The sequence below is a fragment of the Cyprinus carpio genome, chromosome B1 (assembly GCF_018340385.1).
Source record: "Cyprinus carpio isolate SPL01 chromosome B1, ASM1834038v1, whole genome shotgun sequence".
NCBI classification, from domain to species: domain Eukaryota; kingdom Metazoa; phylum Chordata; class Actinopteri; order Cypriniformes; family Cyprinidae; genus Cyprinus; species Cyprinus carpio.
Genome location: NC_056597.1, coordinates 2,082,401 through 2,104,527, shown reverse-complemented (window position 1 = coordinate 2,104,527; position 22,127 = coordinate 2,082,401). Strand labels below are relative to the sequence as shown.

The window sequence follows — 22,127 nt, the reverse complement described above, 5'->3', positions numbered from 1 at the left end:
TGTGGTTTGATTGCTCTTGTTTAATCTTTAAATCTAAAAAAAGAAGAGCCTAATTGTCCATTTTTAAAGCACTAAAACATAACAGTGGAAAGGAAATATTTACAATCCGTTCACATTCGTGTTACTCAGTACAGTTTTAAGGGTGTGTGTGTGTGTGTGTGTGTGTGTGTGTGTGTGTGTGTGTGTGTGTGTGTGTGTGTGTGTGTGTGTGTGTGTGTGTCTGCATGTCTTTATGGTTTTGGCAATAAGACGTTAGATCAGATATACAAACATCACACAGATATCAGTCTGGTCACTCTGAGCCTTTAAAGCTGCATGTGTGTGTCACTTCTTGGAGGGAACTCCCTCAGAGTAGTCCTCCAGTACTCCGTTCAGATGATCATTATGAGTCTTAAACCGTCTCTTTTTCTGTGTTCCAGGTTTCTTCCTCTTCTGAATGGGTGCCTGCAACAGCCAATCACAAATCACGTCAACCTCACAGCAACCGTTACACCCACACAAATATGCATGAACCAGCCAATCTGGAGCGAGTTTTGTGTTTGTTTATCTGCATGTGTGTGAGAAACAGAACGTACGGTTTTCTTTGGTCCTGTCTCCTGCATGGACGATATTCCCTGTTTCTTCAGGTACTCTTCAATCTTTTCCTCATCTACGGAATCAACAGGAACACTGCGCCACAGCTTTTGGAACTCTGGAGAATGAATGACACTGACATTACAAGAGAAGCTCCACCTAAATTACCAGAACACTTCTTATATTATGTAATAATGATCCTCACACACCTTCATCAACAACAAACTGACAGTGTTTGTCATTGTAGAAAAGAACCTTCTTCTTATCTGGCCTGGTCACAAATATAATCTGATCCCCAAGTGCCTGAACAAAATAAACAAAACAAAATTAAGCATTTCAAATCTTTAAAAAGCTAATCAGCTTCTTTCTTACTGAGAACTACACATTAAATACAGAAAATAAGATGGCAGATGAATTACATGTAAATAAATATCATATGCATGCATAATTAGGTGCTAGATCTAGATCTGAAAATCTTAAATATATAAATAAGATCACAGTACATCTGATGCCTCAAAACATTCTGAAGTTTCTGTGTACCTGATGCTTTAAATGTACGGTCTAGAAAATGTTCCACCTATGTTTAAAAATGAAAATTGTGAGAAAAAACCTTACCTTAATAGCTTTGGCTGCATTGGGTAGACCCTCTTCAACATCGTCTAGTAACACGCCTCCTAGTCCCAGCTGATCGTGTTTGTCCAGTAGTCTTAACAGAGCTTTCTTATCCTTCAGATGATACTTGGGTTTGAAGGCATATTTCCCTTCCCGCACATCAATCTTAGGATTACTTCCTAATGCCTGGAGGGAGGGAGAAAGATAGATTTTTTGTTTTTTACAAATCAATGGCATTCTGTGGTCAAAACAAATTGTAATACCAGAAATATATTAACACACAGCCACGGAAGCATAGGTAAATGGTCAAAACAAATTGTAATATGTAAATTATATTAACACACAGCCACGGAAGCATAGGTTAATCCAATAAGAAAGCATATTTTTACAAATTCTGCAATCAATGGAAGTCCAGCTGCTACTACAGTCAACATGCATTACCATACCACTCCATGCACAAGACATGTTTATTTTCTGCAAAAACAAACTAAAACCAAAGAATAATAATAATAAAAAAATAACTTAAAACACAATAAAAAACAAAAGGAAATGCAGATAAAACACCAATTTAGGGGCCATTCACATGGGAATGTGCTCTTGTTTTTGGCTTGTTTTTTATTTTTATTTGAGATATCAGACACATTGACAGCTTTCCTGTTTTACAGATATCTGTGGTCTTCAGGACAGTGGTGCATTGTGCAATACTTATGTTCAATGATATGGAAATAAAACAATATACTGACTTGTCTATTTAATGCTTGACTTATCTGTAACAGTGAAGTCACTGAAGTATTTGCTGCCTTTTATTAGGTCAAAAACAAGCCAAGCAACTCCACTCCAACGATCACAGACGTCTCCTTCCTTAAAGGGATACTCCATCCCAAAATGAAAATTGTGTCATTAATCACTTATCCCCATGTCATTCCAAACCCGTAAAAGCTTCGTTCATCTTCGAAACACAATTTAAGATATTTTGGATGAAAAGCGGGAGGCTTGAGACTGTCCCATAGACTGCCAAATAAATAACAGTGTCAAGGTCCAGGAAAGTATGAAAAGCATCGTCAGAATAGTCCATCTGTCATCAGTGATTCAACCGTAACATTATGAAGCGACGAGAATACTTTTTGTACACGAAGAAAACAAAAATAACGACTTTATTCAACAATTCCTCTCCTCTGTGTCTCTCCAAATCAGCATAGCGCCATTTTGGCAATTCTGAGCAGTACGCAAATGGCGTAAGCTCTTCTGTATCAGCCGTGCCACAAGGATACGTTTTTTTACGTGTATTTACGCTTTGGTTTGAAAGCAAACAATGCATCGGTGCAGCGCGGCTGACAGGACAGGGACAACACTTCCAACTGAGGACATCCAGACAAAACGCTGTCTACGTCGAGCTCGCAGCATTCTTAAGGACTCCTCTCACCCTGACCATGGACTGTTTAACCTCCTGCCCTCCGGGAGGTGCTTCAGAAGCCTCTGGACAAGGACCAGCAGACTCAGGAACAGCTTTTTCCCTACAGCTGTCTCCTTACTGAATTCTGCCCTCTGACACCCCCCGGAATATTTTTCTTTTAAATTCTTTATGAATGACGACGTCAATATAATTAATTTAAAAAGTGGGTGGAGGGTTCTTTAAATTCTTTAACACACTGAAGAAGGTCTTGAGCCGAAACCTTTGTGATTTTTTCCCCTATTGGTGATAAATGTATAATAAATTGTAAAAAGAAGACTGTGTTTGCAAGTGCGGATCATATAATTAGCATATCATGTAATCATTTTAATCTCTACAATTTTTAACTGATTAACATCCCTAATATTGTATAAAAATGGCTGAACTTCTAATTGTCTCATGCAACTGATTTCCTACAAAAATGTGTTCAATACTCATCTTGAATTCTGCAGTCTTTTTCTTCCAACATAAAATAAACCCCGACAGGGTGTTCAGAGGAAATGTATTTGATTTTTACTTGATTGTTGTGAATTAGGCAGAATATTTTTTGTGAGATGTTCTCATGTGCCTATAAATACAAAAATATCCACAGAATTATTAGTGAATGAGACCAAATGTCTTTCTCTCATGCCCACACACACCTCGCTCATAAGCCACTGTTTCTGCTTCATGCCAATGTCCAGCAGCTTGGTCTCATCCAGAATTTCATCCAGAGTCAGATGATAAGTATCACCTCTCTGGTGCCTTGTCTGAAAAAGAGAAAGACAAAGAGATGAGATGTAAAAAGAGAGTTTAAATGCGTCACAGCTACATCTACATCTGTGGATTATAGCCTGACAGCCTTTAATTACTGTCATGTCACTTTGGGGAACTGCCAAGACTGACAAAAAAAAAAGTGACAAAATGCTTGAGATAATATGAAACAACTGTAAAATGACTCTGATAATGCATATTAGTCACAGGGCAACATTTTTACAGTGTTTATTCAGGTCAGGTAGAGAAACTGTTGTTATGAGAGTCAGCAAAAACTGTTTCAGTCACTTTTGTCTTGTTTTTTTTTTTTTTTTTTTTTTAAGCACACAACATCAAAACCTTCACAAACGATCAGAATAAATCCTCATTTTAGATCACAAAAATGGGTATGAATATAAGACTGGCAATACATGTGCTGAGATTAGAAGCCATATTCCAGGGAACATGTGTTTAACGACAGTGAGGATTGCTCAAGCTCATGATAATTTAATTCCCATGGGTCATCCTGTGAGAACTCTATTCTGTATTGCATTCTGAATCCCAGAAACCTCTTTCGGAGTTAAAAGAAACCATTTCACTCAAATAAAGATCAGTCTGTGATAGGAAACTACCATATCGAAGCAAGAAAAGTGTCAATTGACAGACACTGCAGCAAATGCTTGCTTGTTGAACAGACCACTAAACTGTGGAAATGTGCGTATTTTTGTATTACCTTCATATAATTGACAATTCGGGCCAAAACTCCAAATCTGTATCCTGAACTCCCAGAAAGTGCTTTGAGATTGAAGGAGCCATTGCTGGGATCTGAATGATGAAAAGAGAACAATGACAACAAGAGAAGAGATAAGAGACTATAATAAGTAAGTGCTGCAACTAATAGGCTTTTAATGCAATAACTACTATAATCCTTTCAAACAACAATGAAAGTAATAACACACATGCTGTTTTCTAACACAAAGTTAGTTTCTGGCCATTATATTCCACACCATTTACAATTCTTTCTGCTGTATGCAGACACTTTCTTACTAAAAACTAAAAACCAAGAGTGAAATAAAAAAAGGACAAAAAGAACAAAACAGCAACAAAATGTCTATTCTGACAAAGTGCAAAGAGAAAAAGCACTCTGGCTATTCAGATCCCTTAATTTATTGGTTTGATGTAATCCATTTGGCAACACTTTCTCTAATGCAAAGAAAAACCTCTGACAAAAACAGATTTCATCTGCATGATAGCAAAACAGTCTTCTGTATAAACAATACATGTATAAAATAATAGTGTAATGTAGGAATATATAGAAGTATAACAACAATAACAGAGCTGTACTGTTTATTAATAATAGTGAAACTGTTGAAAAAAAATCCTAGCTAAGCACAGTATAAATTAAACATTCATTTCAGAAACTGTTATCACTTCATATTACTTGTTTGCTCAGCTTGTTTGTTATTGCTATGGATTTTATATCTTCTTTGAGCTCAGAGTCAACATGATATCCACATTTGCACGCTATGTGGAATGCTAGTTATTTATGCATTCTTAAGCATAAGCCACTGTAAATTGTTCACATATTTAGCATTTCGTCTGTTTACATTTTTTGAGCAATATCATGTTTATTTAATGCTCACAAGTGGTTATATTTTATTTGTATTTGAGGATCTATGTTTCATGTGAGCGGTCTGTCATGGAAAATTCTCTCAAGGGATTAAAAAAAGGATTACCTTATTAAACAACAGTTTAGATCTTTTTAAATACACACACACACACACACACACACACACACACATACACACACACACACACACACATATACACACACACATATATATACACACACATATACATACACACACACACACATATATAGGCTGTAGCCTTAAAAAATGTCATGTGGTGCGACCATGATTTATATTAAAATTTATTAATTTCCTTAACATGCTTAACCTTTTTATTTAGATGTTCTCAGTAATGAAAGTGTTCAGTAGGGGTTGCACGACTACTGGTGGTTCATGCTACTGTAAATTAATAGCCATTAAATAGTTTTTTATCAATAAACGTTTATTAATTAACTAATTAATTAATAGCCTAATGCAACAATTACATAACATACGTCAACTGTCAAAACTTTATAATTATGACATTAAATATTTTAATTTTCATGTAACCAGTATTTGTTTCTGTAACAGTCACAAAATTATTAGTATCCGTTCCGGATAAAACCAGGTGTCGTACAGTTACTTGATAAGACTGTTATGACTATCTTTTTCCCGTAGTTATCACTGAACAAATATGCTGCGTTAAAGTAAAATAATTATTCATTTCTAAAAAATAAGTTAATCATATAAGCAGATGTTACGGCAAACGTTTAGTGATCATTTGAACACGACTGAATGAATTCAAGGCGCACATTTTCATTACGCAGAATTCTCTAAGCAAGTCTTTTTGAACTTACTAAACAAATGTGCGTGTGCCACGCAAACCAGCCAAAAATAGAGAGGCAAACATAGAAAATGTATCTGCATCTAAGTTGATTATTAGCCTACTTTTAGAACTGGTTTGGTTTTGAAGAGACTGAGGCGCGCAACGGGGCTGTTTGATTGGTGAGCGCGCTGTGTTTATTCCATTCATTCATGTATCATTTCGTAGCCTACGGTTTAAATAATTGCCTTTTAAATATATACAAATAATAGACCGTGTATGATGTATTATTATAGGTGATATTACTCTTGCCAAGCTCTGATTTCTGAGAGATGCACGGAGAGGCAACATCAATGCGGTGTTTGATTTGCGCTTTTTTCGTTCACTTCACACACTCATTATTGCGTGACTTTAGAGGTCTGTGTATAATATTGCGCTGATCCCCTGGCTCAATTGTTATCTAGCAAACAGCAGAGTGTGCCAGTCTCAGCCGAATATTCAGGCAGAATTATTCCTCATCCGTTATTCGTTTTTGAAGCCATCATCCGTGCCATTCCGAATATTGTAATCTGCGTTGTAGGCAAACTGTGCATGCATTATGGTTAATGCACGCTCCAGTAGTCGATTGTTTCCGACAGCGCCGACTACAGTAGTGATTACCAGGGTTCCAAAGGAAGAGAGGGCCCTTGAAAAGTCTGGAATATATTTTATTTAACCTGCATATTTTTTATATTAGGGCCCGGGATCTTGTGCAACGCCCCTGTATATAATAATGCAACAATGTTTGATAACTGCCAGCAGAAGAAAAGCGAATGCCATAAGTTGCGCACTTGAAAACAAAGCACACTAGACAGTGACCATGTACTGATTCTGAATGCGTCTTTTAACATTTTCACCATTACGACTGTTTAATAGTTCAATAAACAGTTCAAAAAGCAAGTACAATAATATTAGGTCACTTACATTTTAGGCGGAAACACAGCACATCTAACAGCAACCAGCCGATTCATTGCTGAATGATTCTGTGTTCTGAACGAATCGGCTGAGTCAAAGTTTCATTAGACATCTGAGGGCCGTGCACAGACCTTTTGAGGGGCATGTGCTGAAACTGAAAAAGGGCACCCCCCTCCCTTTTTTTTATATCAAGATTATTTAGTAAGCCTGCATAAAAGGAAGAAATTGTCACATCTTCATGACAAATTCAAAAACACAAAATAATAGTCTCAAAAGCTTTAGATTTATTCACGATTAATAACAATCATAATAATAATATTAGATAATTAGATAATATAGATAAACAGGGTTTTAGAGTACTGAACTGGAGTAATGATGCTGAAAATTCAGCTTTGATCACAAAAATAAATTACATTTTAAAATATATTCAAATAGAAAACAGTTATTTAAAATTGTAAAAAATATTACACAATATTACTGTTTTTGCTGTATTTTGGATCAAATAAATGAAGCCTTGGAATGAATCATGAATTACATTCTGCATGATAAAATATAAAGATTTCACAGTGATTTTCTGTAATTTTTTTTTAGTTACTACTACATTACTGTAGTAAAACCATGTTTTACTACATTTTATAGTGAAAGTGAAAGTGACGTGACATTCAGCCAAGTATGGTGACCCATACTCAGAATTTGTGCTCTGCATTTAACCCATCCGAAGTGCACACACACAGAGCAGTGAACACACACACACACTGTGAACACACACCCGGAGCAGTGGGCAGCCATTTTATGCTGCGGCGCGCCCGGGGGAGCAGTTGGGGGTTCAGTGCCTTGCTCAAGGGCACCTAAGTCATGGTATTGAGGGTGGAGAGAGCGCTGTACAATCACTCCCCCCACCCACAATTCCTGCCGGCCCGAGACTCGAACTCTCAACCCTTCGATTGGGAGTCAGACTCTCTAACCATTAGGCCACGACATGAGGACGAGCAGAGAGTATACCATAACATGATTAGCCTAAATGTTAATAAATTAAGTGTATCAGCAATCATAAATCAAAGAATAAATTTCTTATATATGTTATCTAGGTGACGAGGATCACTCGTCGCTTTGTGTAAGTTCCAGTACGAAACAGCGCGGGGGCGCACCTGTTATGATTTTCCGATGGTAAAAACCAAATTATATGTTGTTGTATTACTTATCAATATATAGTTTTTGACCAGCGAATGTGTGTATTTATGAATTTTGTTTTTTGTCCGTCATTAAAACGGCGAATGCGCCTCAAATTACATTTTCATCTACAGGTTACAAACTAGTTTTTGTAGCTATATAGACGGAGCGCTCAGTTTTTCCTGTGGTAAGATGCATTTGGCCAAAATCGCATTTTATAAAAGATGAAATGCTACTGTATGCACAGGCTATTTAAGTGTTGGCTATGTATTGGCTATGACTAGATGGCAAATGCTAGCCCTCTCTCTCAGGCGACGTCCCCACATGTCTCAGTCAGTGAGTCAGTCAGACATCAAATAAATAAAATATGAGCCTTTATAGACATAGTGTTTAGTAGTACTTATTCAAACAACAAGATATTTATTTACCCTTCGCAAAACTTTGTTCAGCTCAGCTGGTTGTCTACTGTGCGGCTGCTGGTGGAACTTCAGTTGATTCAATGAATACAGAGGGGGCGGAGTTATCAGCTTACTGACAGTTTGAGGATCGAATAAGATTTACACAAGCTCGTTTTAAGAACTTTCATTTGCTAAATATTTGTAAAACAGACAGACAGACGTAAAGGGTGACCAATAGCATTGATAAAAAAAAAAAAAAAAAAACACCAAAAAAGGGCACTTCGGAGTGTATTGTAATATGTGTGTATCTTTGTCATTCTTTTATCTTTGTTATTAAAAAATAAAAATAAGTGACTCACTCATTCTGATGAATCAGCCGTTTGAACTAATCATTTGAATGAACAACTCAGTGACTCACTCATTAAACTCTCACTACTGGCACTTTAATTTAGTTTAAAAGTATAATTCTCACTACCATTTCTTGTTTGTATATTCTAAAAAATATTTAAAACAGTCTCTTAGAAAAACCTAAATTTACATCTGCATCGTGTCAAAGTCAGGAAATAAAAACCTGTTTCATGATTTAAAACAATATCTCCCATTAGAACATGCAGAAATTAATTTGTATAAGATATTATAAGATATACTTTTATTCATGCATATTTTGATGAAGAGAAAATATTGTATTATAAGTGCTTTAAATATTATACCTCAGATTTGTGAAATGCTCACGTTTGTCATGCTCTGACCAAAAAAAAAAAATAATAATTATCAATATTGACTGATATGACAATTTTAATCATGATAGTTTTTTTGGCCATTTATCACCCTAGCTCTACTTGAATCTAATGCAAACCTGGACAAACAATGACGTCATATTTTAAATTTTATTTTTGATTGTCAGTGCTCATCCTGCTTTCATCCACAGTTTTCTCCATCTCAAGCTCCTTGTAACCATGGTAAAAAGAATAATGTCCTCGGTTCATATAGCTCTAGCATCGCATCCTCTTCCTCCTCCACACCCTGCTCTCAAACCCTGGCAACTGGAGCACAGCCAGTCTCAGCCGCATCTTGGCACTGACTCATGAATGATTCATCATGTGGGCGGGACCTAATGCTGAGAGCAGATGCGTTACAGTAGGTTGGATGGCTGATGCTTTGATAGACAGGACAGCCAGCCAATGGTGTCAGAGCAGAGACTCAGAACAGCCAGTGCAATACATAGTTCCAGAAAAAGGTGGGGTGTGTGCGAGACACCCAGAGATACAAACATAGAGATACTGAGAGACAGTGAGAGAGAGAGAGAGTGAGTGAGAGAGAGAGAGAGAGAGAGAGAGCGAGAGAGAGAGAGAGAGAACAGAGAGAAGTGAGAGAGCGAGAGAGAGAGAGAGAGACAGTGAGAGAGAGAGAGAGAGAGAGAGAGAGAAAGCGTGAGCGGCAAGAAAGACAACATACAGGCGAGCAAGAGCATCACCCTGCATCCCAGACACTCACACCCAGGTATGTCCTGCTTTTATAAATCACAACACAATGCAAAATAACACTCCTACAGACTAAAACACCACCATCTCGGTTTTATATAAACGTCAATGGATTCCTTTAGTAACTGACTCTTCATATTGACAATATGCATGACAAAGCTGTGCGACCATAACCTAAATGTACGCACATAGTGTCACAAACATGTAAAAGGTAATCCAAGCATCAGATCTTGGTCGGAAATGTTACTCGTACACACACATGCAAGATCAAGACAGTTGAAAGCTGACTGTGCAATTCTAGATCATTACATCAAAGAGTATCAAATTGATTGTGCACGGAAAATGTAACAAGAAAATCTCATTCATTAGCATCTATAATTCTCAAAAGAGACAAACATTAAAAAGGGGCTTTGAAAGCATGGTAGCACCATACTAAAAGATGCTTGGGGTGGGGGTCTCTGGAGAGCAGGACAAGCAGGAGCCATCTGTCTGTTTCAGACGAGACTGTGTTTGTCTATGGGGGAGTTTACAAGGTCACAAGACCAGGTCTTTAAAAATGTTAATAAAAATAAAATAAAAACATTGAATAATTTAATGTGAAAAGAGGTTTAAATCTCTCTGGAGATGGAGAAACACTCTTCTGTGAGTCATGGTTGGATCGAAAGTGAAGCTGTATTCCTGTAGAAGCTCATGTTCACAATCAGACATGCATGAGAAATGCTTTCGCATGGCTCATGTTACGTTTAACCTAATTACACCTACAGTTGCATTCCTGATGTGCACAGATCCTGCTTTTGTGATGTGTAATACAGAATACCATAGATCATCAGAATGAATTTCAAACACTATACAAGAATATCAAACTATCTAAGCCTTAAGATACATAATAGAATATGTTGTACATTAGTTTTCACTCTGGTCTAAACCTACACAACACACACAATGTCCACTCAAGCAAACTAGGTCAGCTGATTCATCTAAATTCATTTCTCTTTTGCATTCTATTTGTCCTACATAATATTCAAGATTAGGATTAGTCCATCCCAAACCAAAGTAGACTGAAAATAGGATGCTAAAGCTGCCTGGATTATACTATATTTCTGAAAGCTGTACTTTCTTATATCTGTACATGCTTTTTGGGTTAATATCACAAGTGTTTGGCAAGGAATATTTGAACCTATCAAAGTATCCTACCATTCAAAATTTTGGTCATCAAAAATATTTTTTTTTTTTATAAAAAAAAGTAAAGTAAAAAATAATTATGCTGTTTTGAATTTACAATGCATCAAAGAAACATGCATCATGGTTTCCACAAAAATATGATGCTGCACAACCGTTTTCAACAGCAATAATAATAAGCAATATTTATTGAGCACCAAATCTGCATATTAGAATGATTTCTGAATTATAATGTAAATAAGACTGGAGTAACAGCTGCTACAAATTTAGATTTGCTGTAACAGGAATACATTGACATTTTAAAATATATTAACATAGAACAGCTTACTGTTGTAAAATTTAAATAATATTTTTTTGACTAAATAAATACAGCCTTAGTATGCATAAGAGCCTTCTTTCACAAATATTACAAAATAAAAACTTTTGAATGGTAGTGTCATTTTTAAATGCATGAACCTAAAAGTAACTTATACTGAATTAAAATAATTATTTTGAAAAAAATTATGATTTTAGCATAAATGTAATTTTATGACAATACTAACTGTCTTCTTATTTTTCTTGCAAATCTAAATGTTTTTCAAGAAAACTACCAAATAATCAGCTAATGAACTAATGAAAGAATTTCCTGGATAATTACACCCAATAAGATGCATTTCTATTTCTAAGGAGGTGTGATCTTGTTATTAAAAAACAGCTAAATGAAGTGCAACAGAAGCATGGGTGACAAAGTCACGGGTGATCAAACTAGAATTGAACTCTATTTAACTTAACATGGTGTACTGAAAACCTAAACTAATGCTGCAAGATACTCAAAAAGAGTGGGCTGCAATGTAACGAACAAAGATTTCTGATTGACAGCTAAAGCACTGTATGAAAAAACTGTGACTTTCATCATGCTCTAATGTATGTCCTTTTTCCATCAACACCACAAAAAAAAAAAAGCAGCACAAAGCAGTATGAAGAAATTGGCATTCAATCTGTCAATCACCCTGCCTCCATCTTTATTCCTACCCACACTCAATCTTTTTCCCATTGCTCATCTTCCTATTCAATAACTGACTGTATTGGTGTCTCTGCAGTATGAACATGTCCAGCAGTTCTGCTCTGATCCAGCAGATCTATCCCTTTCACGACGGCTGGAATGTTGCCTGCTTCGTCATCCTCCTCCTCTTCATCCTCACCATCCTCTCCCTCGCCACACTGGCATTCCTCTATGAGCTGCTGGACTGCGGCTGTTTCACCAAAACCAAAACCGTTCATGACCTGCGTCGCCAGCGAGACGAGGTGGTTTAGTTGTAACCATGGTGACAGCGGATACAGTCTCCATAGGAACCACAACAGTAGATTGGTGGAAAAGGCTGCAGATTTGGATGGAGCTCTTCGCCAGATTGGAGTCCCTTAAAACACGCCAGACACATACAGAGACAGAAGCCCTCTACTCCCACTAGCACCAACAGCAATACACAACACATGTGTCTCAATGGCTTAAAATATTACATTTAGACCAGAAAGAGAGGGAAAAACTTGCTCGCTCATTGTCTCCTTATAGTGTGTATTCAGTATTCCAGTACTATTGTGTTATGACTACATAAAACTGTTGTATTTTTTGAGATGTATTTACATGAATTTTTCCCTTTGTGTGGGATGACAAGTTTACATGTTAGTAATATAGAATTAATATTCTACATATTATGATTCTACTACTTAAAGCAAATAGCACACACTACGTTTGAAGTAAAGGGAATGTTTGTATGTGTATATGTTTACATTCACTTTTAAGTGAGATTTAATATGTGAATAATAATAGTTCTATCTACATAAAGAAGCACATTAAAGGCCAATTATTGCATCTTTGCAATGCCTTAAAATTGTGTATTTAAAATGATATTATTAAAAAAATCATACAAGCATGAGAAAGGTGTGGTTCCCATCAGGGTCACAGAAGATATCACCAGCTGCTAGCAGTAAATTTAAATCTGTCTGCATGCTCAAAAACGTGCAGAAACAGGCCTGTGCTTGAGCTTTGCTCGACTCTGAGCACAAACAAGAACTAGACTACACCTTTAAATATGCGTGCAGCCAATATTACTGGCCCTAAATACACAAGACACCATGAGAGCTACTGATAAAGACTGATAATGTAATGATTGATATATTTTTTTTTATGATATTTACAATTTTCAACATAGCTGGTTATTGGTTTTATTAATATTGTGTACCAATAAACAGCACCTTTTTGGTGGGGCTCTAAAATAAAGTACCCAACAACAGTATATTCACAGGTATAGTCACTTTTTTTAAATATATATATATATATAGTTGGGGTAATTACTCAACTTTTAAAATAACTTATGTAACCAAGTGTAAAACCCAAAACAAACATGGCAAACATTCAGATTGCAAAAACAACTTACCATAAATATAACACACACAACAGCAATCATAATGTATGTCACTATTATTATATTATTAATATTGTCTTTAATAATTAAATCTGTTCTGCATATTTCTTATCAAACAATTAAACAACTTTCTATATCAAAAAGGTAATATCAGTCCATCTCCAATGTACTAGTCCGTTCTCATATAATCCTCATATTTTGTTGTAATACTCCATTTTTATGACTAACTACTAGGGTAAAATAAAAATAAAATAAAGGCTGAGTAGACATCAGGCAGGAGGCCCATGATGAAGGTTTTGCTAACTGTGGCCCTGCCCAGGACAGTCCCAGTATCACAAGCTTTGCCTGGGTGACAATCCACAAAAAAATGTAAATATACCCTGTTTGTACGTGTTAGGTTCACTGACCTCAATTTAAGAATCCTCAATGTCAGTCTAGCTACTGACACTGGTTTTTTACTTTAAACAGGATGAGAAGTGAAGATGAAGCTGATATGAGGATGCTTTCATTTTAGAAAAGTACTTCAGCGATTCATATTGCAACACATCAGGCTCCCAAAAGCAATAAAGTCCTAGTGCAAGCAGCTTCAGCTACTTTTTTGTTATATTGGTAATGTTTGAGCATCTTGCAAAAAAATAAGCGTAATGGTTTGGAAATGCTGATGCCATTTAAACAATGCTAAAACATCAATACAATAAATATCATCATATATAATAAAAATCTGGGGTTTGTACAACAAAAAAAAATAAAAAATAAAAAAAATGCTGATTAGGCAGTCAAAGAGCATTCATTACTTATAAATAGTTTGCAGAAACCATTATTCATGGTCTTTGATTCATGGTTGAATTCTTTGATGAGTAGAAAGTTCAAAAGAACAGCTTGTATTTGATCTACTCTCTGACCTGTGCTGTTTTTGGAGGATGATGACGTCTCTTTGTCTGGTTTGCTCTTTTTCTTCTTGGAGGATCCAGAGGCTTCAGAGGTTGCTTGTCTCTTCTCAACAACAGGAGTGGACAGAGCTCTCTTTTTAAAGAGCTCTCGCTCTCTCAGCAGAGCTTTATCCATCCTAGACACATACAACACAGTTAAGAATTTGATTCAGCTGACTTTGAGTGTGTATAAATGTATATAAATGAATTTATTAATTTTAAATTACATTATAAATAATGCTGGCAAATTAATAAAGCAAAGCTCTACATCACACAAATGCTACAGCGGGTTTGGCTTGTTTGACTAGTATGGTGCAAGCCAAAACTATGAATTAATACGCTATTAAACCAATACTTGAAAACATGACAAAACAGATCCACAAATCAATGCACTATTAAACTACTAATTGAAAATAGAACCATAACATCTGCCGAGATGATATACACTACCTGACAATGGTTTGGATGGATGTCTTTTTTAAATAATCACTTTTATAATAACTTTTTTTTTAAATAATAATAGTACCAATAATAGTAAAGCCATAATCATAATCAGCAAGTTTCCATATAGATACGTTGGGTGGCTTTCATTCAATAGCTGGTGGTCCAACGAATTCATTTAAAAACAAACACTTTTTAGGTTTATAATTTTTTTTGTTAATTAACTATAATATATAGATAGAGGTGGATGTTGACTGTGTAACCATTTTTCATCTCTTAGTCTTTAGATGAGAGACAATCTAATGCACAGTCTATTAAAGATAAGTTATTTGAGGCCAGATGGAAGTTTATCCACCTCCAACATACTGAGATAAATTGCTTATTTACAGTCAACGCCGAGTCAATATTAAAATTAATATATTTAATAATTAACATATTTAATAATATTAAATATCTAAAACGTGGAAACTTTTATATTTGAAAAGACATTCAATATAAACAACAACAACAACAACAAAAATTACAATATCCGCAATTAACAAATAAGACAGAATCATGTTAACGTTACATCACATAAAACATGCGGCAAACACATATACAATTTAATAAAGTAGTTCTGAGCGTTACCTGAATATCTCACTGTCTTCTCTCTCGGAGAGAAACAGTTCAGCTAAAGCTTAAATATAATTTTCAGTGACCATATGCTGTCAACTTAGTGAAGACGCTAAATTGGAAGCTTGTCACAGAATGCTAGCGATGCTACACGACTACACGCATTTCCTGCGGAAGAACGACTTCTTCTTCTTGGTTTTTAATGGTGATTTGCACATAACTCCAGTGCCGCCTGTTGGTCAAAGAGATTATTACATCTGTTGCGTTGTACAAATGCCAATTTAATGGTATTAGTAAATATTTTCAAACAATAAACTAATACAAAATATATTAGTTAACGACGAAAACGAATGGAAGATTCATACAAACGCGGTAAAAGGTTTGAAAAACCAACACTAGTAACATTCTGATCGCTCCTCTCCTCTTTACCGATAGGAGGCGCATGTGCTGTTTTCTTTACATAACCAGGTCTAGTGCTTCTGAAGAAAGAAATAGCATGGCAGCTACAGAAGCCCAAAAAGTGATTGTTTACGGAGGAAAGGGGGCTCTGGGATCTGCATGTGTGCAGTACTTCAGAGCTAAAAACTGGGTAAGTTGTCTCAGCCCATAAGAGAGCTCACGTAATTAAAAACAAATTGCTCTCTCGTATGCCATCAGACATGCTCCATGGGTTTTAGTGATTATGTTGTTAATTATTAATTCGTTTGTCACAGTTGTCACGGTGTCATGCATTTATCCTTAAATATACATTTCTTGTGGCCTGTTATATGTAAATAATTTCAGTTGTGTTTTGTCATTTACAGTGGGTTGCCTCTATAGATCTCAATGCCAATGAGGAAGCCAGTGCAAATGTTACTGTTAAGATGACTGAATCCTTCACTGAGCAAGCCAGCCAGGTAGGTGCTACTACCGTTTTTTTTTTTAAACTAGGAATGATTATTGGCTAATGCTAATATTCATGAATGTTGTGTGAGTTATTGGTCTGGCTTTGATTCTTTATTTCATGTGTTGTCTTCAAGCATGTTACATCTCTGTCTTTCTTTTTTTTGTATTTAGGTAACATCTGATGTCGGTGAGCTGTTAGGTGGAGATAAGGTTGATGCCATCTTGTGTGTGGCTGGAGGCTGGGCCGGCGGCAGTGCCAAGGCTAAAAGTTAGTACATGCTTAAAGGGGTCATAAGATGCGATTTCAAGTTTCCCTTTTTCTTTGGAGTGTTACAAGCTCTTGGTGAATAAAGAAGATCTGTGAAGTTGCAAAGACTAAAGTCACATGTGGTTGCTGCAAGCCCAAGGTACGCTCCTTCATAGAATCCGCCTGCAGTACCGTTCTCAAGCCGCCCGCCTCTGCTCACTCAAGCCAGCTGCGGCTCACTCTAGATCATGGCTCACTCTAGGCCGCGGTGTGTGACACTGTTTCGTTGAGAAAGCGAAACTACTTTGCTTTTGCCTTCCAAAAGAAAACACGACTAGAAATCCTGTTTATATCACGTTTATAATGAGTTTTATGTCTATGTCTTGTCGCTCCGGCCGAACAAGGCATCACAATATGTTAAGAGGCGTAACATTTCCGTCACATGCCTGAGGCATTTGGTCAATCACAACACACTGGATAGCTGGCCAATCAGAGCACACCTCACTTTTCAGAGAGATGAGTTTTGTAAAAATCGATGAGTTTCAGAAGGCGGGGCATAGAGGAGAAACATTAATGTACATTATGTGGAAAATTATGTGTTTTTTAAACCTTAACCCGCACAAACACATTTCATTACACCAAATACACAAAATAAAGTTCTTTTTAGCAGCATCATATGACCTTTTTAATGAATACACCCACAGAAGCCACACATTATCTATGGCAGTGGTCCACAACTTTTTGGACTCAAAGCCCTTCCACTGTCAAACACAATATTTGAAGGCCCTTTATATAATATATTACATACTGCATACACACAAACACATTAAAAAGTGAAAGTGACGTGACATACAGTCAAGTTTGGTGACCCATACTCAGAATACGTGCTCTGCATTTAACCCATCCAAAGTGCACACACACAGCAGTGAACACACACACACCCTGAACTAGGGCTGGGCGATATATTGCATGTGATTGTCACGTGCATTTCGTCAATAAAGCCTGTTCCCTGATTACCACTAAATCACCATCACCTGCTTTCAAATGGAGTGGCATTTAATAGACAGAGCCGTAGTTCACTGAAAAGCTATGCAATATCGCGTTCATTATCGAAGGCGATTCATCTGTGATAATGAACGCGATATTGCGTAGCTTTTCAGTGAACTACGGCTCTGTCTATTAAATGCCGCTCCATTTGAAAGTGTTCCAGCCCTACCATGAACACACACCTGGAGCAGCGGGCAGCCATTTATGCTGCGGCACCCAGGGAGCAGTTGGGGGTTTGGTGCCTTGCTCAAGGGCACCTCAGTCGTGGTATTGCCGGCCCGAGACTCAAACCCACAACCTTAGGATTAGGAGTCAAACTCTCTTAACACTAGGCCATGACTTCCCCTTATTATATACAGTATAACAGAAACTGAGTGTCGAATCTCCATTTATGTAAATAAATAATCAAAATTCATTTTGTGCTTCCAGAAGTTTCAAGAACTCTGTTGTTATTCAGTAAAATCAATTAAATAAAATAAATCAAAGTTCAATAGTGATTGTATGTTTTTTAATATTTTAATTAAACTAGCCTATATTTAAATCTCTTAATGATATTGTTAAAAAATAATTATATTGATAATAATAATGTTTACATTTAAGTAGTTTTAAGTCATGTCCTTTGCAAGTTTGCTGAGGCCCTCTGGTTGAGAACCACTGATTTATGACATGCTAAATCTCGACTTTGTCACATCTTCAATGTAAAGGCATGAATTATACTGTACGCAAATGCATTCACATTCTAGCTGGGCAAGTTACATTTTTTATTGTCATTAAGTTCTGAAATGTAAGCCGTTTGTGACTGTATTGTCACAAGGGTGCGCTCTTAAGTCTAATTCTGTTCTTGAAGTGAATCATTTCAATTATGTTATTATATTAGTTTATAATTTGTATAAATGTATTCTCTGTGACTTAGCTCTGTATAAGAATGCTGATTTGATGTGGAAGCAGAGTGTGTGGACCTCCACGATTTGCAGTCACCTAGCAACCAAACACCTGAGAGAGGGGGGGCTGCTCACACTTGCAGGGGCTAAAGCAGCACTGGGGCCAACAGCAGGTATGTATGGTTATACCTACGGCTTGACATTTACAGCATCTTTAATACAAAACTGTGTGTGAGTGTGAGCGTATACACACACACTCACACATCATGCATATACACACACATCATATATATATATATATATATCTATATATATATATATATATATATATATATACACACACATACACACACACACACACACACACACACACACACACACACACACACACACACACACACACACACACACACACACACACACACACACACACACACACACACACACATATATATTGGGAACCATTGGGCTTGTTGGGAACCAATGATTCAATAGCCTGACTCATAAAGACATTTATCGCCACCTACTGGTAGCTGGTAGTAGTGGGTAATTTCACAGCCAAATTTAATTTGTGATTAATTAAATTAATCGACACATCATGTAAGTAATTGGATTAAAAATGTTACATTGTAATCAACTGACAGTCCTAATATATATGTATGTATGTATGTATTTGCATGTATACATAAATCTATATGTTCTCTGTCATTGTCACTGTAGGATGCATTGGTTATGGTATGGCAAAGGCAGCAGTACATCAGTTGTGTCAGAGTCTGAGTGGGCCAAACAGTGGTCTTCCTCCAGGATCTGCTGCAGTTGCAATACTTCCGTAAGGAATAAAAATATACTAGCTCATTTTTTGTTCATATAAATCTTTTTGTTTTTAATGACAACTAATAATTACTACATTTAGAGTGACTTTAGATACACCCATGAATAGAAAGTTCATGCCAGATGGTGATGTCAGTTCCTGGACACCACTCGAGTACGTAACAGAGTAAGTATGCATGTTTGGAAACACATCTGTAGTATGTATTTTAGAGGTTGTATAGGTTAATATGCGTGTGTGGTTGTGTGAACCAAACCATGATGTGTTTTCTACGTTCTAGGCTGTTCTATAAGTGGACAACAGGAGAGAATAGACCTCCTTCAGGTACTCTGATGCAGCTGGTTACTGCAGACGGAAAAACAGAGGCTACACCGGTGTTATGATTAATTTGATGATAATCAAACTCCTTTAAGCCAAGCCAATAATCCACTACTGTCTCTGCATTAGTGATGCTTTTTATCATATTGCCTTTTTGTTTACATGTAAACAAACAAACAAAAAATAAAACAATATTGTAGTTATTTAAAATTGGATAATTGCATACAAATGTCAAAGATTATGGTTTGTAAATGTGATGACAAAAATAGCAATTAAACTTTTATTCTGATTCATTTAGCTTCTTTTTTCCTCACAGTCAAATATCCCTGTTACTTCATTGATTTCAATCACTAGAAACAAGAAATGTATAAAAAAAAGTCTCTCATATTAAACATTTTTAATTTTAAAATTTAATGTTTTACCTTCCATGATATATATTTGTTATATGTATCCCCATATAATATATCCTTGTTACAGTCACAGTCTGCTTCTCACCATAGGGGGGCGCTGATGATTAATTTAATTTCAGGTTATTCTTTGGGTCCACACAGTCAAAAGTAATCATGTTATGATCAGACTACAATAGCGAGTCAGCATTGAAAAGTGCTTTTACTAAGTAATGCAGGTTTCTTTTTTTATTTATTTAATTATTTATTTATTTTGTGAGGATCGGGTATTTATTTAGAGGTACTAAAGTATAGCCTTTTTTCTCTTTATAAACTGGCTTTTATTGTAACAAAGTACAAGAATAAATGGTTCATGAAATAAGTGTTTAATTTCCAGTAATTTAGATGAAATGGAAAAATGATAATGGGTTCCTGAGCTACTACAAAAGAGATGCACTTGATGTTAAAAAAAAACAAACAAAAATCAATTACCCATTAAACACATAATGAGTTTATTTTACAAAAATTATGAAATTGAATTTTTAAATGGCAACCATAGAACATAATAATTGGTAAAAACTTTTTATCATTTTGACATTTTACATTCTCTCCTATCTAATAATTAGGATTGAGACAAAACCACATCACAAATGTTGTCTGGGGAGAATCCTTGACACTAGTGAGATTTTCAGAGATGCTGCTGCCTTGTTACCTTGCATAATGTATCATGTCACTTGAGAATGCTATTTCAGGAAAGAATTTATTGTGGTCTTTGAATTTAGGGTACACCTATTTCTGTAACTCTGTACTAAACATTCAGATGAGTGTTGAGAAGTGCTGTTTACTGCCTGGAAAGTCAAAATGTCCTAATTGGTGTCCAAAAGTGGAAAATTCTATCATTTACACACCGTCATGTTGTTTTGAACCAATATTACTGTATTTTACGGAGCCCCAAAAAAGAGATTTAACAAAATGTTCATGTTGCTCTTTTCTATTAAAAGTAAATGGTGATCTAGGGATTATAAGATGCAAAAAGCACAAAGTACCACAAATGCAAAAAAAAAAAAAAAAAAAAAAAAAGATATGATAGCGAAGAGATAAGAGATAGAATTACAGTGTGTTCACTGGATTGCACTGTAGTTTAATTGCAGATTGTTCAGTTGATGAAAAGGTAAATAAACGAATGATTATATAGTGCATTGCTGGTACAATATAAAAATGTTACACAAGTGCACCAGTGAGCTTTTTCAAGGTTTATTAATATAATGAGATTCCACATGATGCAACAACTATGAACACTTTCGCAACATTCATGAGCAGGTTTTGTTTGTTGCTGGATTTTGTGCACCTACAAAACCTCCCATTCTACCTCATTCAGTCCTTCTGGATTAAGATCTGAAGACACTGTGCACTGGAGTGAATGTCAGATGATGTTTGCTTGTGGATCTGCTGGATGTGTGTATCTGAAAGCAAGCAGACTCTGGCCATAAATGGCTGTACACAATCAGAAACAGTATTCAAATGATGCTAGATGGTATTAAGGGGTCGATTGAGTGCTGGGCCGCTGCTGGCCAAATGGGTGCCCTAAGCAGAATTGTATTGTTGTATCCCCTCCCTCAAATATTATGGAATAAAAACAAACAAACAAAAAAACACCTAAAATAGAACTTTAATAAAATATAAAAGTAAATAAATTGTAATTAAATTGTATTATTTACAAATGGCAATTGTAACTCTAGACAGTTACCTATGGCTATTGTTTTATTAATACAGTTGTCTGATTGATTTTACAGTCTCAAGCATTCAGAAATCACGCAAAAGAAAATTAAGCAGTTTTACTAAGATAAAACCATGGTTAATTTTTGTAAGGGTTGTGATGCCCACATGTTTTTTGTTAAAGAAATTATAGATGCTGTGTCATCTATCATGAAAAGGTGGCCAAAAATTCAAGATTAAAGGGGTCATTGGATGCTACATGCACTTTTACAAGTTGTTTATGCACCCTCCAGAAGTTTGCGCTCTGCAAGTGAACGACGCCTTGTGGTGCCATCCCAAAGAGGTTTAAAATCACTCTCACTGACTTTTTCCTGGACTGCGCCCAGCTGGTGGAATGACCTCCCGATCTCAACTCGAACAGCTGAGTCTTTACTCATTTTCAAAAAACATCT

General features: G+C 36.1%; 3 protein-coding genes across 3 annotated transcripts; 2 read left to right on the top strand and 1 right to left on the bottom strand.

Moving 5' to 3' along the window:
- LOC109092961 (general transcription factor IIE subunit 2-like) lies at positions 1-15,549 on the bottom strand. Its single transcript, XM_042716192.1, has 9 exons — positions 15,382-15,549; positions 14,287-14,450; positions 4,101-4,192; positions 3,277-3,384; positions 1,189-1,371; positions 783-876; positions 576-691; positions 221-444; positions 1-160 (listed from the first exon to the last, which is right to left on the bottom strand). Exons 2-8 carry the CDS (start codon positions 14,447-14,449, stop codon positions 325-327), a joined length of 876 nt encoding a protein of 291 aa, XP_042572126.1. The 5' UTR covers position 14,450; positions 15,382-15,549; the 3' UTR covers positions 1-160; positions 221-324.
- On the top strand, positions 9,699-12,892 carry LOC109092968 (small integral membrane protein 18-like). The gene is made up of 2 exons (XM_019106701.2): positions 9,699-9,822; positions 12,062-12,892. The coding sequence occupies exon 2, from the start codon at positions 12,063-12,065 to the stop codon at positions 12,273-12,275; it is 213 nt and encodes a 70-aa protein (XP_018962246.1). The 5' UTR covers positions 9,699-9,822; position 12,062; the 3' UTR covers positions 12,276-12,892.
- A 259-nt stretch (positions 15,550-15,808) lies between the features above and the next one.
- Positions 15,809-19,866, top strand: LOC109054887 (dihydropteridine reductase-like). Its single transcript, XM_042716193.1, has 7 exons — positions 15,809-15,955; positions 16,170-16,262; positions 16,423-16,519; positions 18,459-18,599; positions 19,147-19,255; positions 19,340-19,423; positions 19,536-19,866. Exons 1-7 carry the CDS (start codon positions 15,809-15,811, stop codon positions 19,636-19,638), a joined length of 774 nt encoding a protein of 257 aa, XP_042572127.1. The 3' UTR covers positions 19,639-19,866.
- Positions 19,867-22,127: the final 2,261 nt, after the last annotated feature.

What these genes read in the sequence shown, in the direction of transcription:
- LOC109054887 (XM_042716193.1), top strand. Translation starts at nt 15,809, where the DNA reads ATGTGCTGTTTTCTTTACATAACCAGGTCTAGTGCTTCTGAAGAAAGA. An exon ending in TCACTGAGCAAGCCAGCCAG is followed by an intron (nt 16,263 to 16,422) that starts GTAGGTGCTACT and finishes TTTTGTATTTAG; the next exon opens with GTAACATCTGATGTCGGTGA. An exon ending in GCTGCAGTTGCAATACTTCC is followed by an intron (nt 19,256 to 19,339) that starts GTAAGGAATAAA and finishes TACTACATTTAG; the next exon opens with AGTGACTTTAGATACACCCA.
- LOC109092968 (XM_019106701.2), top strand. Translation starts at nt 12,063, where the DNA reads ATGAACATGTCCAGCAGTTCTGCTCTGATCCAGCAGATCTATCCCTTT.
- LOC109092961 (XM_042716192.1), bottom strand. Translation starts at nt 14,449, where the DNA reads ATGGATAAAGCTCTGCTGAGAGAGCGAGAGCTCTTTAAAAAGAGAGCT. An exon ending in ATCCTCCAAAAACAGCACAG is followed by an intron (nt 4,193 to 14,286) that starts GTCAGAGAGTAG and finishes TTCATCATTCAG; the next exon opens with ATCCCAGCAATGGCTCCTTC. An exon ending in ATGCAGCCAAAGCTATTAAG is followed by an intron (nt 877 to 1,188) that starts GTAAGGTTTTTT and finishes TATTTTGTTCAG; the next exon opens with GCACTTGGGGATCAGATTAT.